This window comes from Capra hircus, chromosome 9 (assembly GCF_001704415.2).
Source record: "Capra hircus breed San Clemente chromosome 9, ASM170441v1, whole genome shotgun sequence".
Taxonomy (NCBI): domain Eukaryota; kingdom Metazoa; phylum Chordata; class Mammalia; order Artiodactyla; family Bovidae; genus Capra; species Capra hircus.
The window spans coordinates 60065144-60092958 of record NC_030816.1 but is presented as its reverse complement, the minus strand read 5'-3'; the positions used below and the strand labels follow the sequence as shown (position 1 = coordinate 60092958).

The 27815-nt window shown below is 44.3% G+C and overlaps 1 protein-coding gene across 1 annotated transcript; it reads left to right on the top strand.

Annotated features, from left to right (window-relative positions):
• On the top strand, window positions 67–27815 carry ALDH8A1 (aldehyde dehydrogenase 8 family member A1). Its single transcript, XM_005684786.3, has 7 exons — window positions 67–265; window positions 6565–6712; window positions 9509–9664; window positions 11291–11440; window positions 16509–16765; window positions 18724–18885; window positions 26524–27815. Exons 1-7 carry the CDS (start codon window positions 128–130, stop codon window positions 26974–26976), a joined length of 1464 nt encoding a protein of 487 aa, XP_005684843.1. The 5' UTR covers window positions 67–127; the 3' UTR covers window positions 26977–27815.

Sequence of the window (27815 nt, the reverse complement as noted above, 5' to 3'; positions counted from 1 at the left end):
TCTTTCAGTGATTGGCAGATGAGGCACTGGGGCTGGAAGTGAGGAGGAGACTAAGTCAGGAGTCCTGGAGTGGGGGCGGCAACCTCACCCAGCAAAGCCAAGGGTAAGGGCAGGCGAATCCTTTACTATGGCTGGAAGAGGGGGTCTTCTGATGCTGGAAAACTTTATAGGTGGAAAATTTTTACCTTGTAGTTCATACCTAGATTCCTATGATCCCTCCACAGGGGAAGTGTACTGCCGTGTGCCAAACAGTGGGAAAGAAGAGGTGAGTACATTCAGCTGGAGGAGACTGAAATCTACTTAGCCTGGCAGTGACTTGTGGTACTTAATTTTTGAGGAGCAAAGGGGATTGCTAAATGTTAGCCAAAGGAAGGTTTTTAGTTCTAAGAAGGTTCACTTTGTAGCTGAGTATATATGATGTATGGAACAAATCTCAGGTGATCATAGGCAGAAGTGACTAATGATCTAGATAACCTCACAGAGAGCCGCATCTCTCAGACATTCCTCAGTGGCTGCTGGTAAAAAGTAGTATTTGTAAGAATTATCATATTACTAAGTGTTCCCTTTCTCGATCAAGTTTGCCTGAATTTGCCACTATATTCATGGATTTCCAGAAAACATGTTACTTCACTAAAGTAAACAAAATTTTTAAACCCAGGGATTACTTATCCTCTAGTAATTCTTCATGTCTTCAAATTATCTAATAAAGTAAATACTGATCATTTCAACGATGAAATGCAAAATCAAATTCCTACATATTTTTCGATTTAAATTTAACATTACTTTTTCTTACTCAAAGGAAACACACACATGTTAAAACTTTTTTCAGTAATGTAAAATTAATATTATTCAAGTTTTGTAAGATATTTAGGATATATTTTATTAGTATCTTATTGCACTGAGAAAATAAATATATTTGAGGTGATAAATGTGGCTGATGAATGTATACTCATCTAAAGCCTAACATATTTTAATTTATTTTGTAAAGCACAAAGAACTAGATTATTTAAAAGATAAGTGTAGTCTTTATATATATATTAACAAATTAGTATATGCAAGGCGTTTTTTTAAAAAAGGGTTAAGATATTTTTTTCTCTATTGTTAATAATATTGTAAATCTGTTTTGTATTAAAAAAAAACCTTTAGACTTCTGGATTAAAGTTTGCAAATATTGACTAGTTTGTTGGTTAAACTGTAACCCACAGTTTTATCTGTTTCAAATGACCTGGGATTACATGGGGAAAATCCAGCTTTGTGTTTTCCAGTTCTCTCTGTCTGAGTCCTTTCTGAAATAAAGTTAAAAATGACAAGTACATCAAATTCAGGTGAAATCTTTTCTGCAGCTAATGACTCAGCCTTTTCAGATGAGAAAGAGAAGGATCAGTACACCTGCCAGCAGAGGAATGTACATTTTGGATTTCCCAGTAACCTAGCTTGCAGACATGGCATCTGATCCCACAAATCTTATGTTTTTCTGGCTTGAAGAATATGGTTGTCATGCAGGTTACAAGCCCAGTGTCCCCTAAAAGTCACTCAAAAAAGTGCTGTGATGCTGCCATGGGGCTCCTGTCCTTCCAGCATTTGCCTTGTGCTGTGCAGTCACTGAGCCATGGGACAAAAATTGTCCCAAATCAGCATTGTAACACCTGTAAGTGAGACTTTATCATCATCCTTATTTTACGGATGACAACGTGACATGGAACAAGAGACTGGTTCCAAATAGGAAAAGGAGTACGTCAAGGCTGTATATTGTCACCCTGCTTATTTAACTTATATGCAGAGTACATCATGAGAAATGCTGGACTGGAAGAAACACAAGCTGGAATCGAGATTGCCGGGAGAAATATCAATAACCTCAGATATGCAGATGACACCACCCTTATGGCAGAAAGGGAAGAACTAAAGAGCCTCTTGATTAAAGTAAAAGAAGAGAGTGAAAAAGTTGGCTTAAAGCTCAACATTCAGAAAACGAAGATCATGGCATCTGGTCCCATCACTTCATGGGAAATAGATGGGGAAACAGTGGAAACAGTGTCAGACTTTATTTTGGGGGGCTCCAAAATCACTGCAGATGGTGACTGCAGCCATGAAATTAAAAGACGCTTACTCCTTGGAAGAAAAGTTATGACCAACCTAGATAGTGATATTCAAAAGCAGAGACATTACTTTGCCGACTAAGGTTCGTCTAGTCAAGGCTATGGTTTTTCCATGTGGTCATGTATGGATGTGAGAGTTGGACTGTGAAGAAAGCCTGAGCGCCGAAAGAATTGATGCTTTTGAAGCTGTGGTGTTGGAGAAGACTCTTGAGAGTCCCTTGGACTACAAGGAGATCTAACCAGTCCATTCTGAAGGAGATCAGCCCTGGGATTTCTTTGGCAGGAATGATGCTAAAGCTGAAACTCCAGTACTTTGGCCATCCTCATGCAAAGAGTAGACTCATTGGAAAAGACCTCTGATGCTGGGAAGGATTGGGGGTAGGAAGAGAGGGGGACGACAGAGGATGAGATGGCTGGATGGCATCACTGACTCGATGGACGTGAGTCTGAGTGAACTCTGGGAGTTGGTGATGGACAGGGAGGCCTGGCGTGCTGTGATTCATGGGGTTGCAAAGAGTCAGACACGACTGAGAGACTGAACTGAACTGAACTGAACTGAACGTGCTTATATCAGTGATCACATGTACACATGCACAGGCACACACTTTCGTAGCTTTTGCACTGTAGTGTTGCAGTCATAAGCGCAGATTGGGGTTCAACTGCCTGGCTTCAAAGATTGGCAGCACCACTTACTATGTATGGTCTGCACTTAGAGCTGAACCTCCCTGTGCCTCAGTCTCTTTATCTATAAAATGGGTATAGTAATAACATCTTCAGTGTTGTTCTGAAGATTAAACAGACTGACATATGTAGAGCCCTTTGTGTCTAGCATCGGTAAAAGCTTTCCAAGTATTAGCTTTTGCTGTTATTATTGTATATAGTGGATTAATACATGCTCTATATTAAATAGACATAAGACATGTGACTGAAGACAACTTAGAAAATATGACTGGACTTGAATTTTCTGCTTTTCAAAAAGATCAGAGTTTTACATGGACAACTGGAAGAAGACTAGATTCGACACTGACTCTCCTCTTGTTGGCTGGCAGTAGGGTGTCCCCGAGGCTACAGCTCCTGGTGGAGATTTGAGATTTGGTTTCTGAGGTGAAACCACCCAATTCCCAGAAATTTATAATTAGGATGAGAATCATTTCTTATACCTTTAGCTTATCTGAAAGTGACCTTGTTTACGTAAAGAAAACAGGAAGGCGTGTAGATCAGATTTGGAGTGAGCGGGCCACTGAACTGTCACGTCATGTGATGCAAGAACGGCTTCCCTGGTGGCTCAGTGGTAAAGAAGGGGCCTTCCAGTGCAAGAGATGTGGGTTTGATCCCTGGGTCGGGAAGATACCCTGGAGATGGAAATGGCAGGAAAGATGCTGTGATGGCTGGAAGACTGTGGGAGAAGATTCTGAGACTGAGATGGGTCCTGTGGTGGAAGAAAATGTGTGATTATAGGTGCGAGAGGAGAGGAGTGAGACACAGCCTCTGGATTTGCTGTCTCTGGAAAGGGCATTGCTTAGATACTGCTTAACACATTATTGACCGGGGATTTTTACAGAACCTAATGCCTATGGCTGTGGGCTTCCCAGATGACTCAGTGGTAAAGAATCCACCTGGCAATGCAGAAAAGGCAAGAGACGCAGATTCAAACCCTGAGTCGGGAAGATCCCCTGGAATAGGACATGGCAACCCACTCCAGTATTCTTGCCGGAACACCCTGTGGACAGAGGAGCCTGGTGGGATACAGTCCACAGGGTTGCAAAGAGTCGGACACAGCTGAGCACACACACACAATGCCTATGGCTGGTGATTTGTTAGGTGAGTGAATGTTGGATCACAAGGATATTTGTCTTTTTCTTGGCCTAATATTTACATTGTCTGAATCAGGACTATATTCTGAAGAACTGTCATCATCTGAGACACAGTCAGACAGAGTATCTCTATAAAATTCACTAAAAAAATTTTCATCACTCAGAATGTCATGATGCGTCAATTTTGAAAATTTTACAGAAATAAACTTGCGTTTATAACATACACAGGGTTGGAACAAACACCCAGGGAAGCAAAATGTGAATGATAACAACAGTCACAAGTTGTATAATGATCCCTCAATCAGTTTTCAGAGAGGAGAAAGGCAGCAGTGGTTTAGTTGCTTAGTTGTGTCCAACTCGTGTGACCCCATGGACTGTAGCCCGCCAGGCTCCTCTGTCCATGGGATTCTCCAGGCAGGGATACTGGAGGGGGTTGCCATTTCTTTCTCCAGGGGACCTTCCAGACCCAGGGATCGAACCCAGATCTTTTGCATCCCAAGTGGTCTCCTGCATTGCAGGTGGACTTTTTGCTCACTGAACCACCAGGAAAGCCCTGAAGGGGCAGAAGATGCCCTGATAATTCATTCTGCCTGCGTGAACTGGCCTTGCTCACATCTTCCCATTCATTGTTTGCTTTGGATTTAACTCTAAAACCCGGTCCCCAAGCCATCTGTTCAAATTCTTCTCCAACAGAGGACCCTTCCACTGGGTGGAGCCAGGCAGAGGCAGGGACTGTGGTTATGCCATAGCAGGCCAGCTGTGGTCTTGGGAACTACAAAGACTTGGGTTTACATCCTGATTCTGCCACTTATTAGCTGTGTGACATCTGGCAAGTTACTTGAGCTCTCTGTGCTTCAGTTTGTTCATCTGTAAAATGGGCTTAACAATACTCATGTTACAGAACTTTACAGGGGGTTTAATGAAATAATTTGTGCAAAGCATTTAGCATCTTCCTTTATATATAAAAAATAGTCAATGCATAACTAATATGACAAGTTATTCCAAGTCAGAACGACAGTCTGGGATGTGATTTCAAACTTTTAGATTTTATCAAGTATGTCAAAAATTCTTTAAGAGTTTAGGGATTCAGTACACCCTTAAGTTTTCTCTCTCATACGATATTCAAAAACTTCAGTATTTTGAAATTACTGAAATTGTATACCAGCTATTGAAATAGCTTCTTTCGATTATCACCACATTCTGGATAACTTGATTGAAATCGAGAATTTGGGTTATTTTTTGTGGTGCCCTGCTTTGCTGGTTAAGTAAACAACACTTCATGGGCAACTCAGCACTGAGGAGTGTTAAATATTTGGAAGTTCAGTTCAGTTCAGTTCAGTTCAGTCGCTCAGTCGTGTCCGACTCTTTGCAACCCCATGAATCGCAGCATGCCAGGCCTTCCTGTCCATCACCGACTCCTGGAGTTCACCCAGACTCGCGTCCGTCGAGTTGGTGATGCCATCCAGCCATCTCATCCTCTGTCGTCCCCTTCTTCTCCCACCCCCAATCCCTCCCAGCATCAGTCTTTTCCAAAGAGTCAACTCTTCACATGAGGCGGCCAAAGTACTAGAGTTTCAGCTTCAGCATCATTCCTTCCAAAGAACACCCAGGGCTGATCTCCTTCAGAATGGACTGGTTGGATCTCCTTGCAGTCCAAGGGACTCTCAAGAGTCTTCTCCAACACCACAGTTCAGAAGCATCAATTCTTCGGCACTCAGCCTTCTTCACAGTCCAACTCTCACATCCATACATGACTACTGGAAAAACCATAGCCTTGACTAGATGGACCTTAGTCGGCAAAGTAATGTCTCTGCTTTTGAATATGCTGTCTAGGTTGGTCATAACTTTTCTTCCAAGGAGTAAGTGTCTTTTAATTTCATGGCTGCAGTCACCATCTGCAGTGATTTTGGAGCCCCCCAAAATAAAGTCTGACACTGTTTCCACTGTTTCCCCATCTATTTCCCATGAAGTGATGGGACCAGATGCCATGATCTTCGTTTTCTGAATGCTGAGCTTTAAGCCAACTTTTTCACTCTCCACTTTCACTTTCAGCAAAAGGCTTTTTAGTTCCTCTTCACTTTCTGCCATAAGGGTATTTGGAAGTAGGCAGGAAAAAAGTGAGACATATACAGACCTGGGTTCTGGACTCATCCAACCCTTGAGTGGTTGTTCAGTTGCTCAGTCATGTGTAACTCTTTGTGACCCCATGAACTGCAGCATGCCAGGCTTCCCTGTCCTTCACTATCTCCTGGAGCTTGCTCAAACTCGTGTCCATTAAATCGGTAATGCCATCCAACCATCTCCTTCTCTGTCATCCCCTTCTCTTCCTGCCCTCAATCTTTCCTAGTATCAGGATCTTTTCCAATGAATCAGCTCTTTGCATCAGGTGGCCAAAGTATTAGAGCTTCAACATCAGTCCTTCCAGTGAATAGTCAGGGTTTATTTCCTTTAGGATTGACTGGTTTGATCTCCTTGCTGTCTAGGGGCCTCTTAAGAGTCTTCTCCAGCACCACAATTTGAAAGCATCAATTCTTTGGCACTCAGCCTTCTTTAGGATCCAACTCTCACATCTGTACGTGATTACTAGAAGCTGTTAGCTTCTGCTTCTCAAGAGCAACAGGGTAAGGTGACCTTCTTCTGTTTGCTCCTGCAAGGTCGAAGCCGCGGTGGAGGCTGCCAGAGCAGCTTTTCCAGGCTGGTCCTCCCGGAGCCCCCAGGAGCGCTCACAGGTGCTGCAGCGGCTGGCGGACTTGCTGGAACAGTCCCTGGAGGAGCTGGCCCAAGCTGAGTCCAAGGACCAAGGTGAGAGGGGTCTGTGCCAGCCTCTTCCCTCTTTCTCCTGCCGGCTCTCTAGTGGGGCCAAGTCTAGTGCCCTGTCCTGGATGGAAACCCGCTTACTCAGATGCTGGCCATTCACGCCCTCCTTCCAAGTTGTCAGTCATATGAATAGAACTCAGGACTCTTTCATCATGTGGCCCCTTGTGGGCCCATCAGGTCCGCCCACCCAGCGCTTCTCATGGCAGCAGTAAAGCTTGGAAAGCCCGACCAGCCAAGGACTCTGAAGGCTGAGCCTTGCAACTGGCCCACTTCTGCCTCATTCTGATGGTCAGAGCAAGTCAAGGCTGAACCCAAGTTGAAGAGGCAGGGAAATAAACACACTGTTGGTAGAAAGAACTACAGAGATCTTATGGCAAAGGGCATGGATTTGGGGAGAGAGGGCTGAGATTGCAGCCCTCCACCAGTTCTAAGTAGAGAGTTTCAGACCAAAAAAAAAAAAAAAATTGTCTCTCTTTTTTTTAAACTGCATTATTCATTTGTATTTTACTATTTGTTTTTAATGGAAGTATAGTTGCGCTTACGTTTAAAATGGATAACCAACAAGGACCTACTGTATAGCCCAGGGAACTCTGCTCAATGTTATGTTGCAGCCTGGATGAGAGGGGAGTTTGGAGGAGAATGGATACATGTGTATGTATGGTCTGAATTGCTCTGCTGTGCACCTGAAACTATTACAACATCATCAGTCAGCTTTACTCCAGTGTAAAATAAAAAGTTAAAAGCAAACAAAACAAACAAAAATTGAAGTATAGTTGATTTAATATTTTGTGTTGGTTTCAGGTGTACAGCACAGTAATTCAGTTATATATGTCTATATACACATTCATATAAGTGTGTGACTACTCTTCAGATTGTCTTGTGTGTGTGTGTGTGTGTTGGTTGCTCAGTCATGTCCGACTCTGCAACCCCATGGACTGTAGCCTGCCAGGCTCCTCTTCAGGCAAGAATATTGGAGTAGGTTGCCATGCCCTCCTCCTGAACCAGGGGATCTCCCCGAACCAGGGATGGAACCCATTGCAGGCAGACTCTACCCTCTGAGCCACTAGGGAAGCCTATATGTGTGTGTGTGTGTGTGTGTGTGTGTGTGTGTGTGTATTAGTTGTTTAGCTGCTCAGTCATGTCTGACTCCTTGCGACCCCATGAACTGCAGCACGCCAGACTTCCCTGTCCTTCACCATCTCCCAGAGCTTGGTCAAAACTCACGTCCATTGAGTTGGTGATGCCATCCAACCATCTCCTCCTCTGTGATCCCGTTCTCCTCCTGTATTTAATCTTTCCCAGCATCAGGGTCTTTTCTAAAGAGTCGACTCTTTGCATCAGGTGGCAAAAGTACTGGAGCTTCAGCCTCAGCATCCATCCTTCCAATGAATATCCAGGACTGATTTCCTCTTGGATTGACTGGTTTGATCTCCTTGCAGTCCAAGGGACTCTCAAGAGTCTCTCTGTGTGTATATATATGTTCTTTTTCAGATTCTTTGCCTTTATAGGTTATTACAAGATATTGAGTATAGTCCCCCGTGCTCCACAGTAGGTCTTTGTTGGTGATCTATTTTATATATAGTAGTGTGTATATGTTATCCAACCTCCTAATTTATCTCTTTCCCCACCTTTTCCCTTTGGTAACCCAAGTTTGTTTCCTAAAAGCAAAGATAATTTGAAGGGCACGAAGTCAAGTAATGTACGAAGATTTCCAATATGTCAGTCACTGTTCCACTCCAAACACAATTTCCCAATGTTTAAAACTGCTTCCCAGAAGTCATCGTAATGGAGTAAACATCTGCAAATCTCTGTAAAGATATGTTAGGATATACATGTATGTATAAATATGTATATGTATGCTGCTGCTGCTAAGTTGCTTCAGTTGTGTTCGACTCTGCAACCCTATAGACCATACCCACCAGACTCCTCCGTCCATGGGATTCTCCAGGCATGAATACTGGAGTAGGTTGCCGTACCCTCCTCCAGGGGATCTTCCCAACCCAGGGATCGAACGTGCGCCTCTTAAAGTCTCCTGCATTGGCAAGCAGGTTCTTTACCACTAGTGCCACCTGAGCAGCCCTGTATGTATGTATGTATGTATGTATGTATTTACATATATATGTGCTGTAAAGTGGCCTAAAGTTAGTAAGCATCTTGACCCCAAACCCTTAAGTAGAAGATGCTTCCTGACGTGGCAGAGTCTCCAGCATCACTAAAGATAACTAAGGGACAGTTCAGGTAAGTGTATGTCTAGGAAGTGCGGGGGGCCCGTGATGGTGAGCAAGGGCCACACAGCATCCTCTGCTGGTTCCCATCAGCGTTCTGCCACATGCTCATCTTAGTGGCTCCACTGTGTGCTGAGGAGTTAATTAATATCATCACATGTTTTTTGGTGATGTGCAAACACAGCTGTCTTAACACCCATTATTCCAACCCCTCTGCCGCATGTCCAAAGCTTGGTGATTCTGAATTGAAAGAGCTGGTTCGGGTGAAGTGGTAGCATCTGGAATGATGATAGCTATAGCTATGAGTCGTTCAGTCTAATAAGCAAAGATTATTTGACTCACTTCTAACCACTTCTACTTCATCTTATAATCTCACATCTAATTACTTCATAGTCTTATTAAACCATGATCAACACTCTCTGTAATCAAGCAATGCCCATCCCAGGCTGGAAGGAACAGAAGCTGCTTCAGAGGAAGCTGGGATATGAGTGTGGTAGCGTCTCCTCCAAGTTCGAGGTGAAATACACTGACAGTGCCTTCTGCTGACTTCTTACAGGGAAAACCGTAACCCTGGCGAGAACCATGGACATTCCCCGGGCTGTGCAGAACTTCCGGTTCTTCGCCTCCTCCATCCTGCACCACACATCTGAATGCACACAGATGGACCACTTGGGCTGTCTGCACTACACAGTGCGGGCCCCTGCGGGCATCGGTAGGTGCTGTGCAATGACAGCTGGGCCACAGTAGCACATAGAGATGCTTGGTCAGCCCTGTAGAAGTGATCGAAAGGAACAGACTTTAAAAAAAAGGAACTTCTGCTTTATCTTAAATTTAATTGACCTTAAAAATCTAAATCTAGTTTATTTTGTTTGTGTCAAATTCCCTACTTATCCCTACATTGTTCTTGAGGAATCACAGGGAAAGAAATGACACTGAGAATAAATTCATAAACCAGGACATTTTGTTCCTTGTAATTTAAAAAAAAAAAAAACAAAAAAACCTTTCAGGAAAGTAGTGCAGTTAAGATCACAGTAGGGTGTCACTTTTGTGTGCTTCAGTATTGTTATCTGGAAATTAGGAGAATAGTTTAATTTTGTCTATATATGTTGAATGTGAATTATATAAATTAATAGATGTAGAGCACTTAGAACAGTGCCTGGTACTGTGATGAATAAGCCTTGACTGTATTATCTATTGATACTTATCTCTGTGGTCCTGCATTTCAGAAATATATGCAATGACTCAAGGTGTCCACTAGATGTCACTGTTTCCTCTGAGAAAAAAACCATCAACTCCATATTTTACTAGTTCCATTTTATGATAGGATAAAAGAAGATAAGTTAAAGAAAAGAAAATGGGACATTTTGCCACTTTGATTATCTGAACTCTTCGTAAATAACATTTTCAAGGCAGTATAACAAAACTTTAGTCTCCTTCTAAGAAGTATACTAACACATTATGCTGCAAAAATATTCTCTTACTCCCTGAAGAGCAGATTTTTCAGTGGGAAATTTAATAATATATAAAGCATATTTACTTTCATAGCTCAGGTTTGAGGGTAGAGTATAAAATAAAGTGACTCCATTTACTTATTCATAACGTGGGTTTTATTTTTTATGTGTTTTGTGGTCAGAAGTCTGAAAGGCTTCGTACATGAAGACACATTCTAAATGTTATAGATGTTACTTAGCCAGCAAACCTATCTGGTTAGGATACAGATGAGAACCTAGAGATAAGTTATTTATTAAAAAATTCCCTGGGTTAGCTAAAAATGGATTTCACGTCTCAGAACCTATTTGCTCTTATTTATTACAAATAATTGTGAACAGTTTAAGATCTTATTTCTCAATCTACAACTAATTAGAAAAACAGGTGGAAAAATTTAGAAGAAATAGTGCCTAGACCATTTAAAGATAAAAAAAGATTGTTGAGACAGTACAAAGATCAGTCTACAAACCTCAGTACTGATCACATTCTGAGACTGTTTAGGGAGAGGTGACAGCATTTTAGCCCTGGTACTTATATTGTTCCTGTTTATAAATATAATTGAAAGTCATCAAGAAAAGAGTAAGCTGTATTGATTATAGTTTTAAAGGTATGGCTGCTTGTAATATATTTTAGACTAATTTCTCTGAAATTCTACAGAAATTCTACAAAAGACTGGAGATTCTTTTGTGGAATTTTTTGAAGCATTGAAATTCCACAAGCGATTGGGATTTTGGAAGAGCAAGCTGACATTTGGTGTAGCACCAAGGAGTTTTCATTAGTAAGGCATGTCTGGCCCATCTGCTTTGAAGGGTATGTCATTGCTGGCGATGCTTCTGTTCTCCTCTGTTAGCTGCTCTGATCAGTCCCTGGAATCTGCCCCTCTATCTGCTGACCTGGAAGATCGCTCCAGCGATCGCTGCTGGCAACACAGTGATAGCTAAGCCCAGCGAGCTGACTTCTGTGACCGCGTGGATGATGTGCAGACTCCTGGAGAAAGCAGGTAATCAGTGTTACGGCGTCAGAGGAGAGGCTTTGGAGATGTATGTTTTGTAGGCTTCAGCCACTGTAGGGTCACTGACATTTTTAAAATAATGGAAAAAAATTTTCATTGGAGTATAGTTGCTTTACAATGTTATGTTAGTTTCTGCTGTACAGAAAAGCGAATCAGATGTACATATACACACATCTCCTCTTTTTTAGAGTTGCTTCCCATTTAGGTCACCACAGAGCATTGAGTAGGGCTCCTTGTGCTGAGGTTCTCATTAGTTATCTGTTTTATACATAGTAGTGTATATATTGGAGAAGGAAATGGCAACACTTTCCAGTTTTTGTACCTGGAGAATCCCCATGGACCAAGGAGCCTGGCAGGCTTCAGTCCACGGGGTCACAAAGAGTCAGACGTGACTGAGTATATATGTGTCAATCCCAACCTCCTTTCCCCTCTCGGTGTCCATACATTTGTTCTCTATGTCTGGGGCCACTGACATCTGAAAAGTTATTTTGAATAGAAATCTGCTTGGCAGATCCCAGGGACATCTTTGGTTATTTGTCTTCCTTAACCTCTTCTGAGAAATACACTCTTCTGAGCGGATCCACGGGCTTCGCTCCCACTGCTTCCTTTATCCTTGCCCAGAACACACTGCTGTGGGACAGTCCTCCCTATGGGGCTCCACAGACAGTACCCAGAGCAAAGGACAGCGGCACAGCGGCTGGCTACAAGAGCCTGACCAAATCCGACACCAGCCTGCCCCAGACAGTATCTCCAATCATCAATTTAAATCCTGCATTGGCACCACTGGTGGATCTTGATGAAAAGAAAATATTGCTGGATACCACTCTGATTTGCATAGGAACAGAAGGCCTGAGACAAACCGCCCATTTTCAAGAGAACTGAATAGACACCCCTTAGTATTCCCTGCCCTGGAACCCACTACCGTGCGGATGATGATGCCTGTGGCTCCTTGTCTTTCTCTTGCTGATGGTTTAATGGCCACGTGTGTTCCTGGCTTCATTCCAGAGTGTTGAGCCGACACCGTGCCAGGGTTGGAAGGTCACAGGCAGGAGGCTCTAGCTTGTAACCCATGAGGGAGCCCCTCACTGTGAGGCCCTGAGCTCATGTCTCTGGGTTGGAATGACCTGCAGGCGGGTTGGGGGAACAGGCTGTCTTTCGGGCCCTATCAGTCTCTGCTGTGCTCGCTTCCTTCCAGCCCCCAGAGAAGGTACTTCCCCGCTCACTCACGACCATAGAGGGGGCGGTTGCTGAAAGCCTGTCTCTCTCTCCTAAACACCTTTTCTCTCAAAGCAAAACATACATGTTGGCTTCCAGGATAGCTAAGCCAGTTCCTTACTCCAGGGTATAGATGACAAGTTAAGTGGTGCTTGTTTAGGGAAGTGCATGGGGCGTTGTGACCCTGGTTTAGCTCCCTCGTATCCTATGGAGGAAAGAGGTTACCCAGCCTAGGTCTCTGGGTTGACGTCAATGGCTGCTCTGGACCTCTGGAAACATCCTTACCTAACTGGTAAGGATGAAGTGGACGTCCTCACCTCCTTTGCATCCCAGAATGTGTCATCCTTTCCTTACAAAGGTGACCGTGTTCTATCCCTTTCTTTGCAAAACTGAGTCCAAGGGCTTTCTTTGCAAAACTGAGTCCAAGGGCTTTCTTCCCTGTCTCTTGCTTGCTGGTTCTTTGGTGTGAGACAGAAGGGGGCCCTCTGCTCTGCTTCATCCTGTGTTGGGAGATTGCATGAGGAGGTGGGGAGGGCGCATCCTGGACACCTCCCTGTCCTACAATCAGCCGTCTTGGTCTATGAGGATTGCTCTTGTCTAACCACCCTCCCCTTTCAAATAACTCAGAACCCAGTCTGCACGAGAGTTTAATGTTTCCATTTATTTGCACAGCATTGCACTCTTATTCCTCTAGGTGAATAAACCTGTTATACCAAGATGGTCCTTCCCTCCCTCCCCCTCTGGGCTGGTTTTTCCAAACTCTCCTCCTCCAACAAACACTGAGAGTGTGATGATCCAATCGCACCTGGCATGAGCCCTCAGTCTCTCCACTGGGACAGGGGTGTCAATCTCATCTACTTGCTGCTTAGAGCACTCTAGGAGAAACTTCCAACTGTGTAAGAAAGCTAAAACCACCTGCCAGTGCAGTCTGGATATTGCAAGATCTAGCTCTTCTAGTCCTGAGTGTTCACACAGACTTGGAAGATGAACTTCCTTTGAAATAAAAAATCATTTAAGATGTTTTGAAGTACACCATGAATACCTCTTTGCAAGTCTTAGAATATTTGTTTTTATCTTGGGTGCACCAAATGTTTGCCCTCATTCTTGAAGTGGCCACTGGTGGTAGATTTCTGGCCCTTCCTATTAATTTTTGTTCTGCTCTATTTAAGCTTAACATTTTCCTTGTCAGCATCCAGCCATATCCTGGCACTGGTAGGCCTCCCTTCGCTTTGCTGTCTCTTAGCCACCTACTCTGAATTTTAGTGAATTGTTATTTGCCAATTAAACTGTCTTCCCTCTCTTATAACCAGAATCTCTTAAGGGTAAAGGGTGAATGTCTCTAGAAAAGTTTCATTAATGTCTGGATCAAATGGCAAAATGGTTTTGAGAAATACAAGCCCCTAGATACATAACTCAATTTATTAACATTGGAGTTCAAGGAAATGTAATCAAAATGTAAATTCCGTTGTGTAGAAGGCACTCTGCCCGCTGAAATGAGCTCATTTTCCTGTGATGATAAATATGTGGTATTTCTATGTTTTCTCTCACCCTTTTAAAAAAATGCTAAAATAAGCATTAGAAGTGATTTGAGCCATTTTTTTTTTTGCCTTCAGGAGTCATAAAGTCCAACAGTCCACATTCTCTGGCTCTCAACTCTCTATTTGAATACGGGGCAAATATTTACAAGCTCGATAGTGATGGAGATGCAGGACTCATGAGAACGTGAATGACGGGAAACTTTGTCCTTGTTTTCCCCTATCGCCAGCTGGCAGGACCTCTCCCTCAAACCTCCTCTTTGGCCCAACCCATGGCCCAGCTGCTCTCATATGGTGTCTATGACCCAGGATGCACTTGAGCTGGATTTCAAACAAGTATGCAGGCTGAATGCGGAGGTGGGACCATTAGAGGGAGACTCTGCCAGACCCCTGTCTCCTTAGGGGCTCACCTGGATAGGGCCTCATGGTGATATGGTGAAGGCTGTGCTCTGTGGGAAGGGGTTCTTGATGATCATGGATCATCAGTGAGAACTTATCATGTATACCTTAAGAGCATATTCTTGAAGAGATGATTTTAATCCAAGAGAGTATGTCTAAGTCGGAGCAAGGGAACTATGATAGGAGCGAGAGAGTAGTTACCTTACAAAAGAGCATTTCTGCATCTCCTGTTGTTCAAACCTGCAAACACAGGGAATATACTCAGCTACCTCCAGGCAAACCCTAAGAGTTTCCTGGACGCAATCGATTGCACATAGATTTTTTTTCTTCTGAACACTTAAATCTTCCCAAAGTCAAGAACCTTTTCTGAATTGGATACCGTACACATTCATGCATTCATTGACTTAATAATTACTTACTAACCAAAACCTAGTTTCGCCTTCTATTGGTTGTTATTTAACTCTGGGATTAAACCTGAGTCTCTTACGTCTCCTGCATTGGCAGGTGGGTTCTTTACCACTAGCACCACCTGGGAAGCTCTTATTTAACCTCACTTTGCCTCGATATTCTCATGAGTGATGTGAGGATATTAATATGATGTACCTCCCGGAGCTATTGGGAGATCTAAAGGGTGTAACCCACTTTAGACTATAGTGGGTTAACTATAGTGTAACCCACTATAGTTACAGTTGATTCACAGTGAGCACCCAATAAATGGGAGCATTTACTGGTATTATCTCTTTACATTTTTATTTTTATTATTACTAAAATTATTTTAATAACATATATATGTAGCATTATATCTTCTTTTCTCATTGGTCTATTTTAAATGTGATGCATTAAAAATATTTTTCTAGGGATTTCCCTGGCAGTCTGGCGGGTAAGACCCTGCATTTCAAATGTAGTGGGTGCCAAGTTCGATCCCTGTTTGGGGAACTAAGATCCCATATACCGATAGCATGGCCCAAAAAAGATTTTTTAAAAAAAATTGAGTATTCATTCTATCTGGCAAAGTAGGCCACGGCACAAGGGATACAACCGAGGGCAAAACACAGGCCCATGTCTGCCCTTGGCTGGTGCCCCTTCTAGTGGTGGATGTGTAGTGAACAGGGAAATCCATAAAGCACGTAATGAATACATGCAGATATAGGGCAGTACGTTTTTGTAATAGAAAAGCCTGGAGCACCTGCTCGGGGGTGTTCTTGGACACTCAGTCTTAGAGGGTGATGGCATCCAGATCATGGGGAACAGGACCTTCAACTCAAACATCACCTTCCCCGCGGGACCCTCCCTCTCTCTCCTAGGGAGGTAGCCGCTCTCTTCTCTGGCTTCTGCAGTGTGGATGCTCCCTGAACTTAACCTTTGCTCTCCTCTCTCACAGGGCCTAGCCTGCCTGAGGGTATCTCTGCATCCTCAGCCCCTGAGGCTTAGTCAGTACTCTGGAATGAATTACACAGGACGTTTAACCCTGCATTTTCTAGGGCAAAGCACCCAGAGAAATTCCAGCTGGGGCATAATACAGGCAGAGATGATGCTATTGTCTCTGTTTTGCTATTGACTAGAGACAACCATTTGGAGAAGGAAATGGCAATCCACTCCAGCACTCTTGCCTGGAAAATCCCATGGACGGAGGAGCCTGATAGGCTACAGTCCATGGGGTTGCAAGGAGTTGGGCATGACTGAGTGACTTCACTTCACTTCAGAGACAACAATTAATGTCCCTTCTCACTCCCACTCAAGCTACAGAAACTAACACAACATTGACAGCAATCATTTTGCCAAAAAACCCCAAAAACACCACCCCCAAAACCAAAAAAACAAAACACTTTGAAGGAGAATCTCTATGTAACCTGAAGCCCTTGACACGCTGAGAAGAATAGCTGTAACCGGTACTGCTTCCCATCCAGGTGTTCCCCCAGGTGTGGTAAATATTGTGTTTGGAACGGGGCCCAGGGTAGGCGAGGCCCTGGTGTCCCACCCAGAGGTGCCCCTCATCTCCTTCACTGGGAGCCAGCCCACTGCTGAGCGCATCACACAGCTGAGTGCCCCCCACTGCAAGAAGCTCTCGCTGGAGCTGGGGGGCAAGAATCCTGCCATTATCTTTGAAGATGCCAACCTGGCCGAGTGCATTCCGACAACTGTCAGATCCAGCTTTGCCAACCAGGTATGTCCTCTTTTTCTTTTTTTTTCTCCCCCTTTATTTTTTTGCTTGTTTTTAACTCAGCAGCCTTGTCAAACTGCATCTGTTGCATCACAGTGAAAACCAGGTTGAGTAGGTCTGTGCAGGGCTATTTCAGTGAAAGGAGAATGGTTACATTGTGTTACTCTTTTGACCATCTCTTCAGTCTTAATGTCACTTGGTGGCATTGTGGCATCACAGCTCCTGTTTAGCAAGCTCTTCTTCTCCTGTTGTTGTTCAGTTGCTCAGTCAGGTCCCACACTTTGTGACCCCATGGACCTCCCTGTCCTTCACTATTTCCTGGAGTTTGCTCAAACTCAAGTCCATTGAGTAGGTGATGCCATCCAACCCTCTCATCCTCTGTCACCCTCTTCTCCTCTTGCCCTCAGAACTCTTATGGGGGACCAGCCATGGGCCAAATGATTGCTTTCTGGCTTCTCCTTTCCTCTATTTATACTTTTCCCAGGCTTTTCTTGCTGTTCAAGAGTCCTGTTTCTTGGAAACCTTATTCTCTGCCCCCACCCAAAAGCACCTCAAATGCATTCACACATTCAAATAAATACTTGAACCAATCTCAAGCAGGTTTCTTACCTTAAAATCATGGATGAGCCTCAAGCAACTTTGTATTTCCTGATCATTGGAAGAATTGTGAAGATCCAATATTAATATGATGAAAATATTTGTTTCTGTGTACAGGTGCAATCATACATACACAATGCTGACAAGTCCAGAATGTGGTTTGTAAACTATTACATGTTATGCTCAAATAATAGTAAGGATGGCTTTTCACTCAGAAACCTGTTAGCGCCTCTCCCTGGAACACCCAGTGTTTATGTTTGGAGGTCCAGTATCATCTGAAACTTCACCTGAACAAAGCAGAACTTCTGATTTCCTCCCCTCCTTTCCCTGCACCGTCTCTGCTCTCCCTGCCTCAAGTTTACCTTTCTGAAGAAGAGAATACCATCCACTGTGTGCTTGGGCCAAAAATCTGGGACTCATCCTTGTTCTAACCTCCTCTTTTCCTTCCACCTCACTCATCCACCAATAGGTCCTATTGGTTCTATCTTTAAGGTATATCTGGAATCTTCTTTGGAGCGTCTTGGCCAGTTTCTTTACCCTTTTGGAGTCCCCTTGCCCCTTGAAGAATCTGCTGATCTCAGTGGACTCCTATCACTTCTCTCATCTCCATTGATTCCACCTGGTCCACTTACCGGGATGTCTGAAAAGCTCTCCTAACCCACTCTCATTCTCTCCAATTCTATTCTCCACACAGCTGCCAGAATGATCATTTAAAAATGTAAATCCTGTCCACATCTTCTTGCTGCTTAAAGCTGTCCATGATCCTTTCATGACACTGGGGATAAAATGCAAGCTCCTTGTGAGCCTGTGAGCCTATAAGATTCTGTATGATGTTGCCTCGCTCCTCACCTCCTGCCTTTATACCCTATGTTGCTCTGACCCCTATCCCTGCCTCCACCCCCCACCTCAGTCCCATTCACCTAACTCACTTCCCTTACACACTCCAAGCTCATTTCTCACTTACTGCTGAGAATTCTGCACCTCTATCCATCTGGCTCCTTCACATCAATCAAGGGTCAGTTCAAACATTCCCTGTTCCCTAGTGTCATCCAGGACTCCCTTCAGTAAAAGGGAGTAAAAGCTCTCCCTCCCCACTAGTTTCTACTCTTATCCTCAGCTTAGTTTTCTTGTATTGTTTTGGTCATGGCCTGAAGTTGTGTTATTTATTGAGCTTTATTGCGTTGTTGCCTGTCTTCCCCACAAGGCAATGTATTCCAGATAGTGGGACTTTGTCTTGTTTACTGCTGTTCCCGATTGTCTAGACCCATGCCGGATATGTGACAGGCACTCATGAGTGCAGGGTGATCTGTCCATGCAGTGGAGCCCCCTGACTTGTCCTTGTCTTCATGAGTCATTCTTGGCAGGGTGAAATCTGCCTCTGTACCAGCAGGATCTTTGTCCAGAAGAGCATCTATAGTGAATTTTTAAAGAGGTTTGTAGAGGCGACCAGAATGTGGAAAGTTGGTATTCCTTCTGACCCATCGGCTGACATGGGCGCCCTGATCAGTAAAGCTCATCTGGAGAAAGTAAGTAAAACCTTCTGTGTAAGTTTCAGAAAGAATTCTTAAAAAAATATTATTTTTTTAAATTTTGTATTGGGGTGTAGTCAATTGACAATGTTGTGACAGTTTCAGGTGAACCGCAAAGTGACTCAGCCATACATATACATGTATCATTCTCCCCCAGACTCATTCACATCCAGGTGCCATATGACATTGAGCAGAGTTCCCTGTGCTATACAGAAGGGCCTTGTTAGTTTTCCATTTTAAATATAGCCATGTTCCATGTACTATGCAGGGTTTCCCTGGTGGTTCGGATGGTAAGGAATCTGCCTGCAATGTGGGAGACCCAGGTTTGATCCCTAGGTCAGGAAGATCCCCTAGAGGAGAAAATGGCAACTCATTAGAGTATTCTTGCCTGGAAAATCCCATGGACAGAGAAGCCTGGCAGGCTACGGTCCCTGGGGTAGCCACAAAGAGATGGCCATCTATACAGCAGGTCCTTGTTGATTATCCATTTTAAATACAGCAGAGTATACGTGTCCACCCCAAACTCCCTAACTATCCCTTTCCCTGGACCTTCCCCTTGGCAACCGTAAATTCGTCCTCTTAAATCTGTGAGTCCAGAAAGAATACTTATGGGGAGAGAAACTCAGTGCCAAGGCATAGCACCAGCTTTGAAATACTGTTAAATTACTACCCTATTCTTTTTTTTTTTAAATTATGATCTGTGGGGAATTGTCTCCGGGTACCGAGTCTGAAAATGTTAAAGACAGATACACAAATGTAGTCAAGTTAAAGCAGCACCTACATGACATAAATAAACCTGGGAAGTCAGCATGGAGTCTGACTTCCATAGAGCCAGTCAGTAGAGTGAGAAAAGCAAATTTCAAACCATAAAGGTCAGCTGATGCGAATGTTGTGGGCTGAGGGTGGCAGGGATTTCCACAGGTAAATGCTCGCAGTCAGTTCTCGGGCAGTAAGGTTCTGCCTCTGGGTAAGAGCAAACAGGGGTTCTGGAAGTGCAAATCCAGTCTGAACAATGTAGACTTTAACTGGTGGGGTGACTTGTGGGGTCTTTGTGGGAGAAGCCACTGAAGAAGGTGTTCTCTGGGTGCTTTGTGGACTTTGGGTCTTTAAGATCATTTTCATTTCCTGATAAAACTCCCACAGTAAGTCATAGAATTTTGGAGTTAAAAGATCTCATGTTGAGCTATGGTAACTAAGACCAAGCAAGGGTAATGGTAGTACGCCCCCATGGGTTAACCAGTGAGGGCCACAGCCTTTACGTAGATTCAGCAGACTTGCCACACTTGAACTTGACTTTTGACTTTCACTATACTGTGAAGCACAGATTCCCACAGGTAGGAACATGCAGTGTCAGTCTTCCTGGTCTCTTCTTATTTCTTTTGTTTTCTCAATAAAATAGGAAGCAAGGTGAGGAGGGGAGATGGTGTTGAAGGTTTCAAGGAGGAGGAGAAGTTCTGAGATAGTCTTCAAGGAGATCAGGAGAGACAGAAATGGACTTGAAGTGACAGTATTGTCAGCGGGGCAGCTTCAAGGGCTCCCCTCGGAGCTGTGATCACTTGTGGTCACGCTAACAAAGCATATGGTCATTGATTTAAAGTGAGGCCAGCCAGCATAGCTGTGTCTTCCTCCAGTCAAATTCACCTGCACGATTGCAGGCACATAGGTAGCAGTCCCCAGAGTGCACCTGGGGGACCCACAACTGTGACTGTTCCCATCTTGTGAAGCGAGGTGTCACCCGATGTAAGAGGCTCCCTGGGTCTCTCTCACCTGACTGTTCTGAACTCAGCGATCCATGCTGTAAACCCACGCATGCAAATAAGTGGTGAAAAATAACTTTTGCCTCTTTCTGAATGCTTCCTGTGGAGAAAAGTTACCTTTCCAGGAGCATCTTTCATTAAGCTCAGGCCATGTGAAATTAAAAGATGCTTGCTCCTTGGAAAAGAAGTTATGACCACCTCAAAAGCCTATTAAAAAGCAGAAACATTACTTTGGCAACAAAGGTCCATCTAGTCAAAGCTATGGTTTTTTCAGTAGTCATGTAGGATGTGAGAGTTGGACTATAAAGAAAGCTGAGCATTGAAGAATTGATGCTTTTGAACTGTGGTGTTGGAGAAGACTCTTGAGAGTCCCTTGGACTGCAAGGAGATCCAACAAGTTTATCCTAAAGGAAATCAGTCCTCAATAGTCATTGGAAGGACTGATGTTGAAGCTGAAATTCCAGTACTTTGGCCACCTGCTGCGAAGAACTGACTCATTTGAAAAGACCCTGATTCTGGGAATGATTGAGGCAGGCGGAGAAGGGGAAGACAGAAGATGAGATGGCTGGATGGCATCACTGACTCAATGGACATGAGTTTGAGTAAGCTCTGGGAGTTGGTGATGGACAGGGAGGCCTGGTGTGCTGCAGTCCATGGGGTTGAAAAGGGTTGGACACGACTGAGCAACTGAGTTGAACTGAACTGATGTGGTGTCTGTGCTTAGGTGCTCAGTCGTGTCTGACTCTTTGCACCTCCATGGACTGTAGCCACCAGGCTCCTCTGTCCAAGGGATTCTCCAGGCAGGAATACTGGAGTGGGTTGCCATGCCCTCCTCCAGGGGATCTTCCCAACCTGGAGATCGAACCCAGGTCTTCCATATTGCAGGTGGATTCTTTCGTGTCTGAGCCACCAGGAAAGCTCAGGCCATGGCACCATCTAAGGTCCCCTGTGCAGTTCACCAACTCACTGGAGACTCAAAGCTCTCTTCATCAACTCAGCAGAGAAACTGTTTTTCTATCCTAGGCACTGTCATAATTATTAAGTTCTCCAATGAGGGGAGGTGTGTCAGTGAAGCAAATCAACGTATTTGACTTTCCTGTAGCAGTTGAATGATGTGTAGCCCCTCTATGTGTGTGCATGCACACACACACACACAAACTCTCTTTTGTGTGTGAAAGAAACCAACACCATTCACAGGCTCCTATTGGTAGTTACGACTTTTCTTGGTCATATTCTGATTATTTCTCCCTTTTGTCCCATATCGTGAACTCGGACCAAATACAGACTTGCTGGGTTTCCCCGTATTGTAGGTCCTGTGAGCGTTAATGCAATATTTGTGATGCTCAGCGTATTCCTGCTGGCTCAAAGGGGCCCGCCCTCTCTTTAGGCCCCCCCCCCGCCCCCCCCCTCCGCCCACCACACCCTCCTGAACTCCACCACAGGCTCTCCTCCAGGCAACTCTGCTTTCCAACAACAAGCAGCCTCAGGCTGTCTGAGCTACTCTACCCCACGTGGGCAGCAGGACCTTTGTCTACTGAGCCCTGGTTCCATTCGGAGGAGAAGAGTAAACAAAGCCAGCTTCTGACCCTGTTGTTGCGCTGTTCAGTCACTCAGTTGTGTGTCTGACTCTTTGCGACCTCATGGACTGCAGCACACCAGGCTTCCCTGTCCTCCACCATCTCCTGGAGCGTGCTTAAACTCATGTTCATTGAGTCAGTGATGCCATCCAACCATCTCATCCTGGTTCCCCCTTCTCCTCCTGCCCTCAGTCTTTCCCAGCATCAGAGTCTGACCCTGTGGTGCCCTTTAGATGATGCCTCATGATGACAAGACAGTCAAGAGGAGGCCACTTAAAATCTGTTTGTGTTAAGCTCAAACACACTGCCCTTTTAAGACATCTATCTTGAAAAGAGGGTACCTCATGATCAGGAAACAACAGCTAGAACTGGACATGGAACAACAGACTGGTTCCAAATAGGAAAAGGAGTGTATCAAGGCTGTATATTGTCACCCTGCTTATTTAGTACAAGAAACACAAGCTGGAATCAAGATTACTGGAAGAAATATCAATAACCTCAGATATACAGATGACACCACCCTTATGGCAGAAAGTAAAAAGGAACTAAAGAGCCTCTTGATGAAAGTGAAAGAGGAGACTGAAAAAGTTGGCTTAAAGCTCAACATTCAGAAAATGAAGATCATGGCATCCGGTCCCATCACTTCATGGGAAATAGATGGGGAAACAGTGGAAACAGTGTCAGACTTTATTTTGGGGGGCTCCAAAATCACTGCAGATGGTGACTGCAGCCATGAAATTAAAAGACGCTTACTCCTTGGAAGAAAAGTTATGACCAACCTAGATAGCATATTCAAAAGCAGAGACATTACTTTGCTAACAAAGGTCCGTCTAGTCAAGGCTATGGTTTTTCCAGTGGTCATGTATGGATGTGAGAGTTGGACTGTGACCCCATGAATTGCAGCATGCCAGGCCTCCCTGTCCATCACCAACTGAAGAAGGCTGAGCGCCGAAGAATTGATGCTTTTGAACTGTGATGTTGGAGAAGACTCTTGAGAGTCCCTTGGACTGCAAGGAGATCCAACCAATCCATTCTGAAGGAGATCAGCCCTGGGATTTCTTTGGAAGGAATGATGCTAAAGCTGAAACTCCAGTACTTTGGCCACCTCATGCGAACAGTTGACTCATTGGAAAAGACTCTGATGCTGGGAGGGATTGGAGGCAGGAGGAGAAGGGGACGACCCAGGATGAGATGGCTGGATGGTATCACTGACTCATTGGATGTGAGTCTGAGTGAACTCCGGGAGTTGGTGATGGACAGGGAGGCCTGGCGTGCTGCAATTCATGGGGTCACAAAGAGTCGGACACAACTGAGTGACTGAACTAACTAACTAAAACGGGGTTGGAAAGAATTGGACATGACTGAGTGACTGCATGCACACACACACACACACACACACACACCCCTGAAAAATTTCTAAGGTTCTACTGGAAGATGTTGCAGTGTTAAAATTTTTTTTCACAGTTAAAAACTTAAAAATAGTATTTATCATCAGCCATTTATTTTTATATTTTAGGGAAGAACAACACAGATGGTATTTCCATTATTCTAATGCACACAAAAGTGCAGGTAGCTGTGGGGTTCCCCTTGTTTTGTGGGTCCATGGGGAGATCGCTCAGCTCTGCTTGTAGTCACCCCCACACACACTCAAAGTCTCAGAACCATCCTGCTGAGGTTCAGAGGTTCCCTGGACACCTGCCATCCTCACTGCTCCGCCCGGAACATGTGTGCCTGGACGCCAGGAGTCGCAGCTTTGCCCTCGGGGTCTCTCACCACATGAACCCCTGGACGGGGGCTTTAACAGCTCCGGTCTTGTGAGGGGACCCTGTGTGTCTCTGCCCTTTGAGAGGGAGCCAGTGGAAGCAGCTCGGGAAGCGTATGTGTCTTTTTCAGGCTGCGATTCTTCTCAGTTCAGTCTGCCAGACCTTAGTCTGGGATCAAGGAGGCAGCAGACACGCTCCACTGGTGGTCGTGTTTCCTCGCCTTTCACCAGGAAGCTGTGGGGGCGGGAGTCAAGGAGAGGCCGGCCGCCATCTTGGCGTTCCAGCCCTCTTCTGCAGTGGGTCTCTGACTTCTCCAAACCGACTTAGCCACGGGATCTTTGTGTCCATCCTACTTCTGTGGGATTGTCACAACAGATGGAGATGCGGTGACCTAAGAACCCAGCTGGAGCACGTGACGGATGTTCTGTAGGCAAAGGGCTCCTAGGTGCAGGCGTGGCTTCTCAGGTTCCCAGTGACGGCAGGGGAGGCCCGGGAAATGGCAGGTGATTTTATCCTCAGGGGATGCAGAAATGTCTCCCTTGTCTCTTTCACAGGGTTGCTTTTCGTTTTTGTTTTTCTTTTTACTCTCTGGAATCCTCACCTACTTGACTGGAGAATCTGGCTCTAGGCCAGCCTCCCAAAGATGCAAGTAACTAGAGAAAGAGAATGCTGGATGTTGACAGTGAGGCTGGAGGACACACAGAGGAAGTTCATGGGTTTATCCCCCAGTAAGGCCAAGCTTTGGGTCTAACTAAGGTCCACTCTTGTATTTATTTATTTTTAAACCAAAAACATTTTGTTTTGAGGTATAGCCAATTAGCAATGTTGTGACCATTTCAGGTGAACAGTGAAGGGACTCAGTCATACATATACATCATTCTCCCCCAAACCCAGCTTCCTGTCCTCCTTTGTCAGTTAGGAAAACTGGCATACAGAGTAGGGGCCATCCTTGAAGTCTCACAGCTTGCGGATGTCAGATTATGCATTATACGGTCGTCATCATCACCATCACCATCAACACAAACAGCAGCATCTGACCTTCAGAAGTTTTGCTATGTGGCAGGTGTCATGCTAAGGACTTTACATACATTATCGTATTTAGTCTTTGCAAGAACCTGAGAAAGAGGTGGCGCAGTCAATCCCATTTTTCTCAAGAGGAAACCGAGGCCTAGAGCATTTGAATCCCTCAGCTGGTAAGGACCTGAGATCGGAGCACTACTGGACTCCTAAGCCCACTCTTCCAACCTCCAGGCTTTGCTTTTATGCCCAAAATTACCAAGTGCTGATGATTCTCTGCTCTCTCCTCTCAAGGAAAGGTCTTAGAGCAATATTTCATTCCATTTTGTATCACCTTTATCAGTCACAAGGTTGTTTTTCTGAGCTAGGAGTATAGATATCATTGTGTTATCTGGGGAGATTTTCTCTAGAAAAGAAATTCAGTTTCGTGTGAGTCACCTTATATGCTAAATTCGATGAATTCGCAATTTGAAAACCGACACTTCCCTTCACATTTTATTATCCTAAAAGCTTCGAAGAGAGAATTGTGTAATTTTGCTTAGACGTGATCATCTGAAGGCAGAGCACTCCTTGCACTGTGTGAATTGCTGCTGAAAATCCTGGCTCTGCATCCAGCCGGGCCTCTGGAGACTCACCTGCACACACCCTGTTCACACAAAATGCTGCCTCTTGGCATCTTTTAATTAATGTGAGTGTGCTGCTTCAAAAGGGGCAAGAGAGTAGGAGAAAGAGGATTCTATATTGTTTATCAGCCATATGAACTATGTACGCTTTCAGAGACTCACTTATGTCATCAGCAAATAGAGGACAGTAATATGTAGCTAGCTAATAGAGTTTTGAGAGAATTATGTGAGAATGTGTTAAAAGCACTTATCCACATGTCTGGTTCTTAGACATTAAATAAACAACTCTCCTTTTCTTACCTGTAGGGGCTGACTGGCCAGATGATGGTTAGAGCATGTCTGCCCTCAGGCTTACCAGCTGAGTGGAAATATAATCAACCTTAGATTTTACGGGGGGAATAACCTTATGTGTCTTTGCTGTGCATGCATGCTCAGTTATGTCTGACTCTTTTCCACCCCATGGACTGTAGCCTGCCAGGCTCCTTCATCCATGGGATTCTCCAACAAGAATACTGGAGTGGGTTGCCATTTCCCACTCCAATATGTCTTTCCTGCTGCTGCTGCTGCTAAGTCGCTTCAGTAGTGGCCGACTCTGTGTGACCCCAGAGACGGCAGCCCATCAGGCTCCCCCGTCCCTGGGATTCTCCAGGCAAGAACACTGGAGTGGGTTGCCATTTCCTTCTCCAATGTATGGAAGTGAAAATGAAGTCACTCAGTTGTGTCCGACTCTTAGCGACCCCATGGACTGCAGCCCACCAGGCTCCTCCATCCATGGGATTTTCTAGGCAAGAGTACTGGAGTGGGGTATGTCTTTCCTAGGTGCTTGAAAAATATTGAATTCTCTCTGTGCTATGTGAAAACAAATGATAAGTTGTTACTATGTTTTTTATCTGCCCAGGTCAGAAGTTACATCAAGAAAGCTTGCATGGAAGGGGCCCAAATTCTGTGTGGTGAGGGAGTGGATAAGTTGAACCTTCCCCCCAGGAATCAGGCAGGGTACTTCATGCTTCCCACGGTGATAACAGATGTTAAGGATGAGTCCTGCTGCATGAAGGAAGAGATATTTGGTCCAGTGACGTGTGTCGTCCCCTTTGATAGTGAAGAGGAAGTGATTCAAAGAGCCAACAATGTTAAATATGGACTGGCTGCTACCGTGTGGTCAGGCAACGTGGGGCGTGTCCACCGGGTGGCCAAGAAGTTACAGTCAGGCTTGGTCTGGACCAACTGCTGGCTCATTAGAGAGCTGAACCTACCTTTCGGGGGGATGAAGAGTTCTGGGGTGGGCAGAGAAGGAGCCAAAGACTCTTACGAATTCTTCACTGAAGTCAAAACCATCACTGTTAAACACTGACCTCGGCCAGTGCAGAAGCTGATGCCTGGCTGCAGAGAATCAGTCGTCCAGTGTAGTGACAAGTAATCCCTCATAAATTTCAGCCAAGTCTTGACTCAGCAGAAGATTCTCTCTATAGCTTATCCTCTGTACTCAGTATTTTTACCGACTGGTGAAAAGATGCTTGCTCTTTTCAGTGGGGAGTCAAAGAAGAGAAGATCTCTGAGTAGGAAGGCATACAAAGGAAGCCACACAAACACTGGGCTCCTCCTAGGTTGTGTTTTTATTGTATTTTTTCATCATTGTGATTCAATTCTTAAAAATTCAAGATAATTAGTTTCCTTTTTTCATTTGCAAGTATATGGTAAAAAAAAAATTCTACAAAGCCAAAGAGAAACATATCACCATAATCTCTAACTTTGGGGAGACTGCAGAAATGGTCTCTCCATCCATCAGCCACTAGCATGGCTCATTAGAATTGACTGTACCTCATTATGCAAGGGTGCTTTGAATGTTGATAATGTAATTTATGTGGGATTTGTCAGAGTAACCATATATGGTAGGTCCTACTAAATATGTCTTTATGAGGACAAAGAAAAATGAAATAATGATTACTTTTGGAAGAAACTCAGAACAAGGAGAGTTTGATATTTTCCTACTATGGAGTCTAATCAATTCCAATTAAAAGTGTATGTATCTCAGGAAACTTAAGATTTTTGAATACTGTATGGCTGAGTCTCTTTGCTGTCTACCTATAGCTATCACAAAATTGTTAACTATACCCTAGTATAAAATAAAAAGTTTAAAAACTTTACTAATCTTAAAGGAAACAATAAATGTTAAATAAATTTTAGCAAGCA

Coding starts and splice junctions, on each gene's coding strand:
- ALDH8A1 (XM_005684786.3), top strand. CDS start 128: ATGGCTGGAAGAGGGGGTCTTCTGATGCTGGAAAACTTTATAGGTGGA. Junction 16,766..18,723: donor GATCCAGCTTTGCCAACCAG/GTATGTCCTCTT, acceptor CATTCTTGGCAG/GGTGAAATCTGCCTCTGTAC. Junction 18,886..26,523: donor GTAAAGCTCATCTGGAGAAA/GTAAGTAAAACC, acceptor TTATCTGCCCAG/GTCAGAAGTTACATCAAGAA.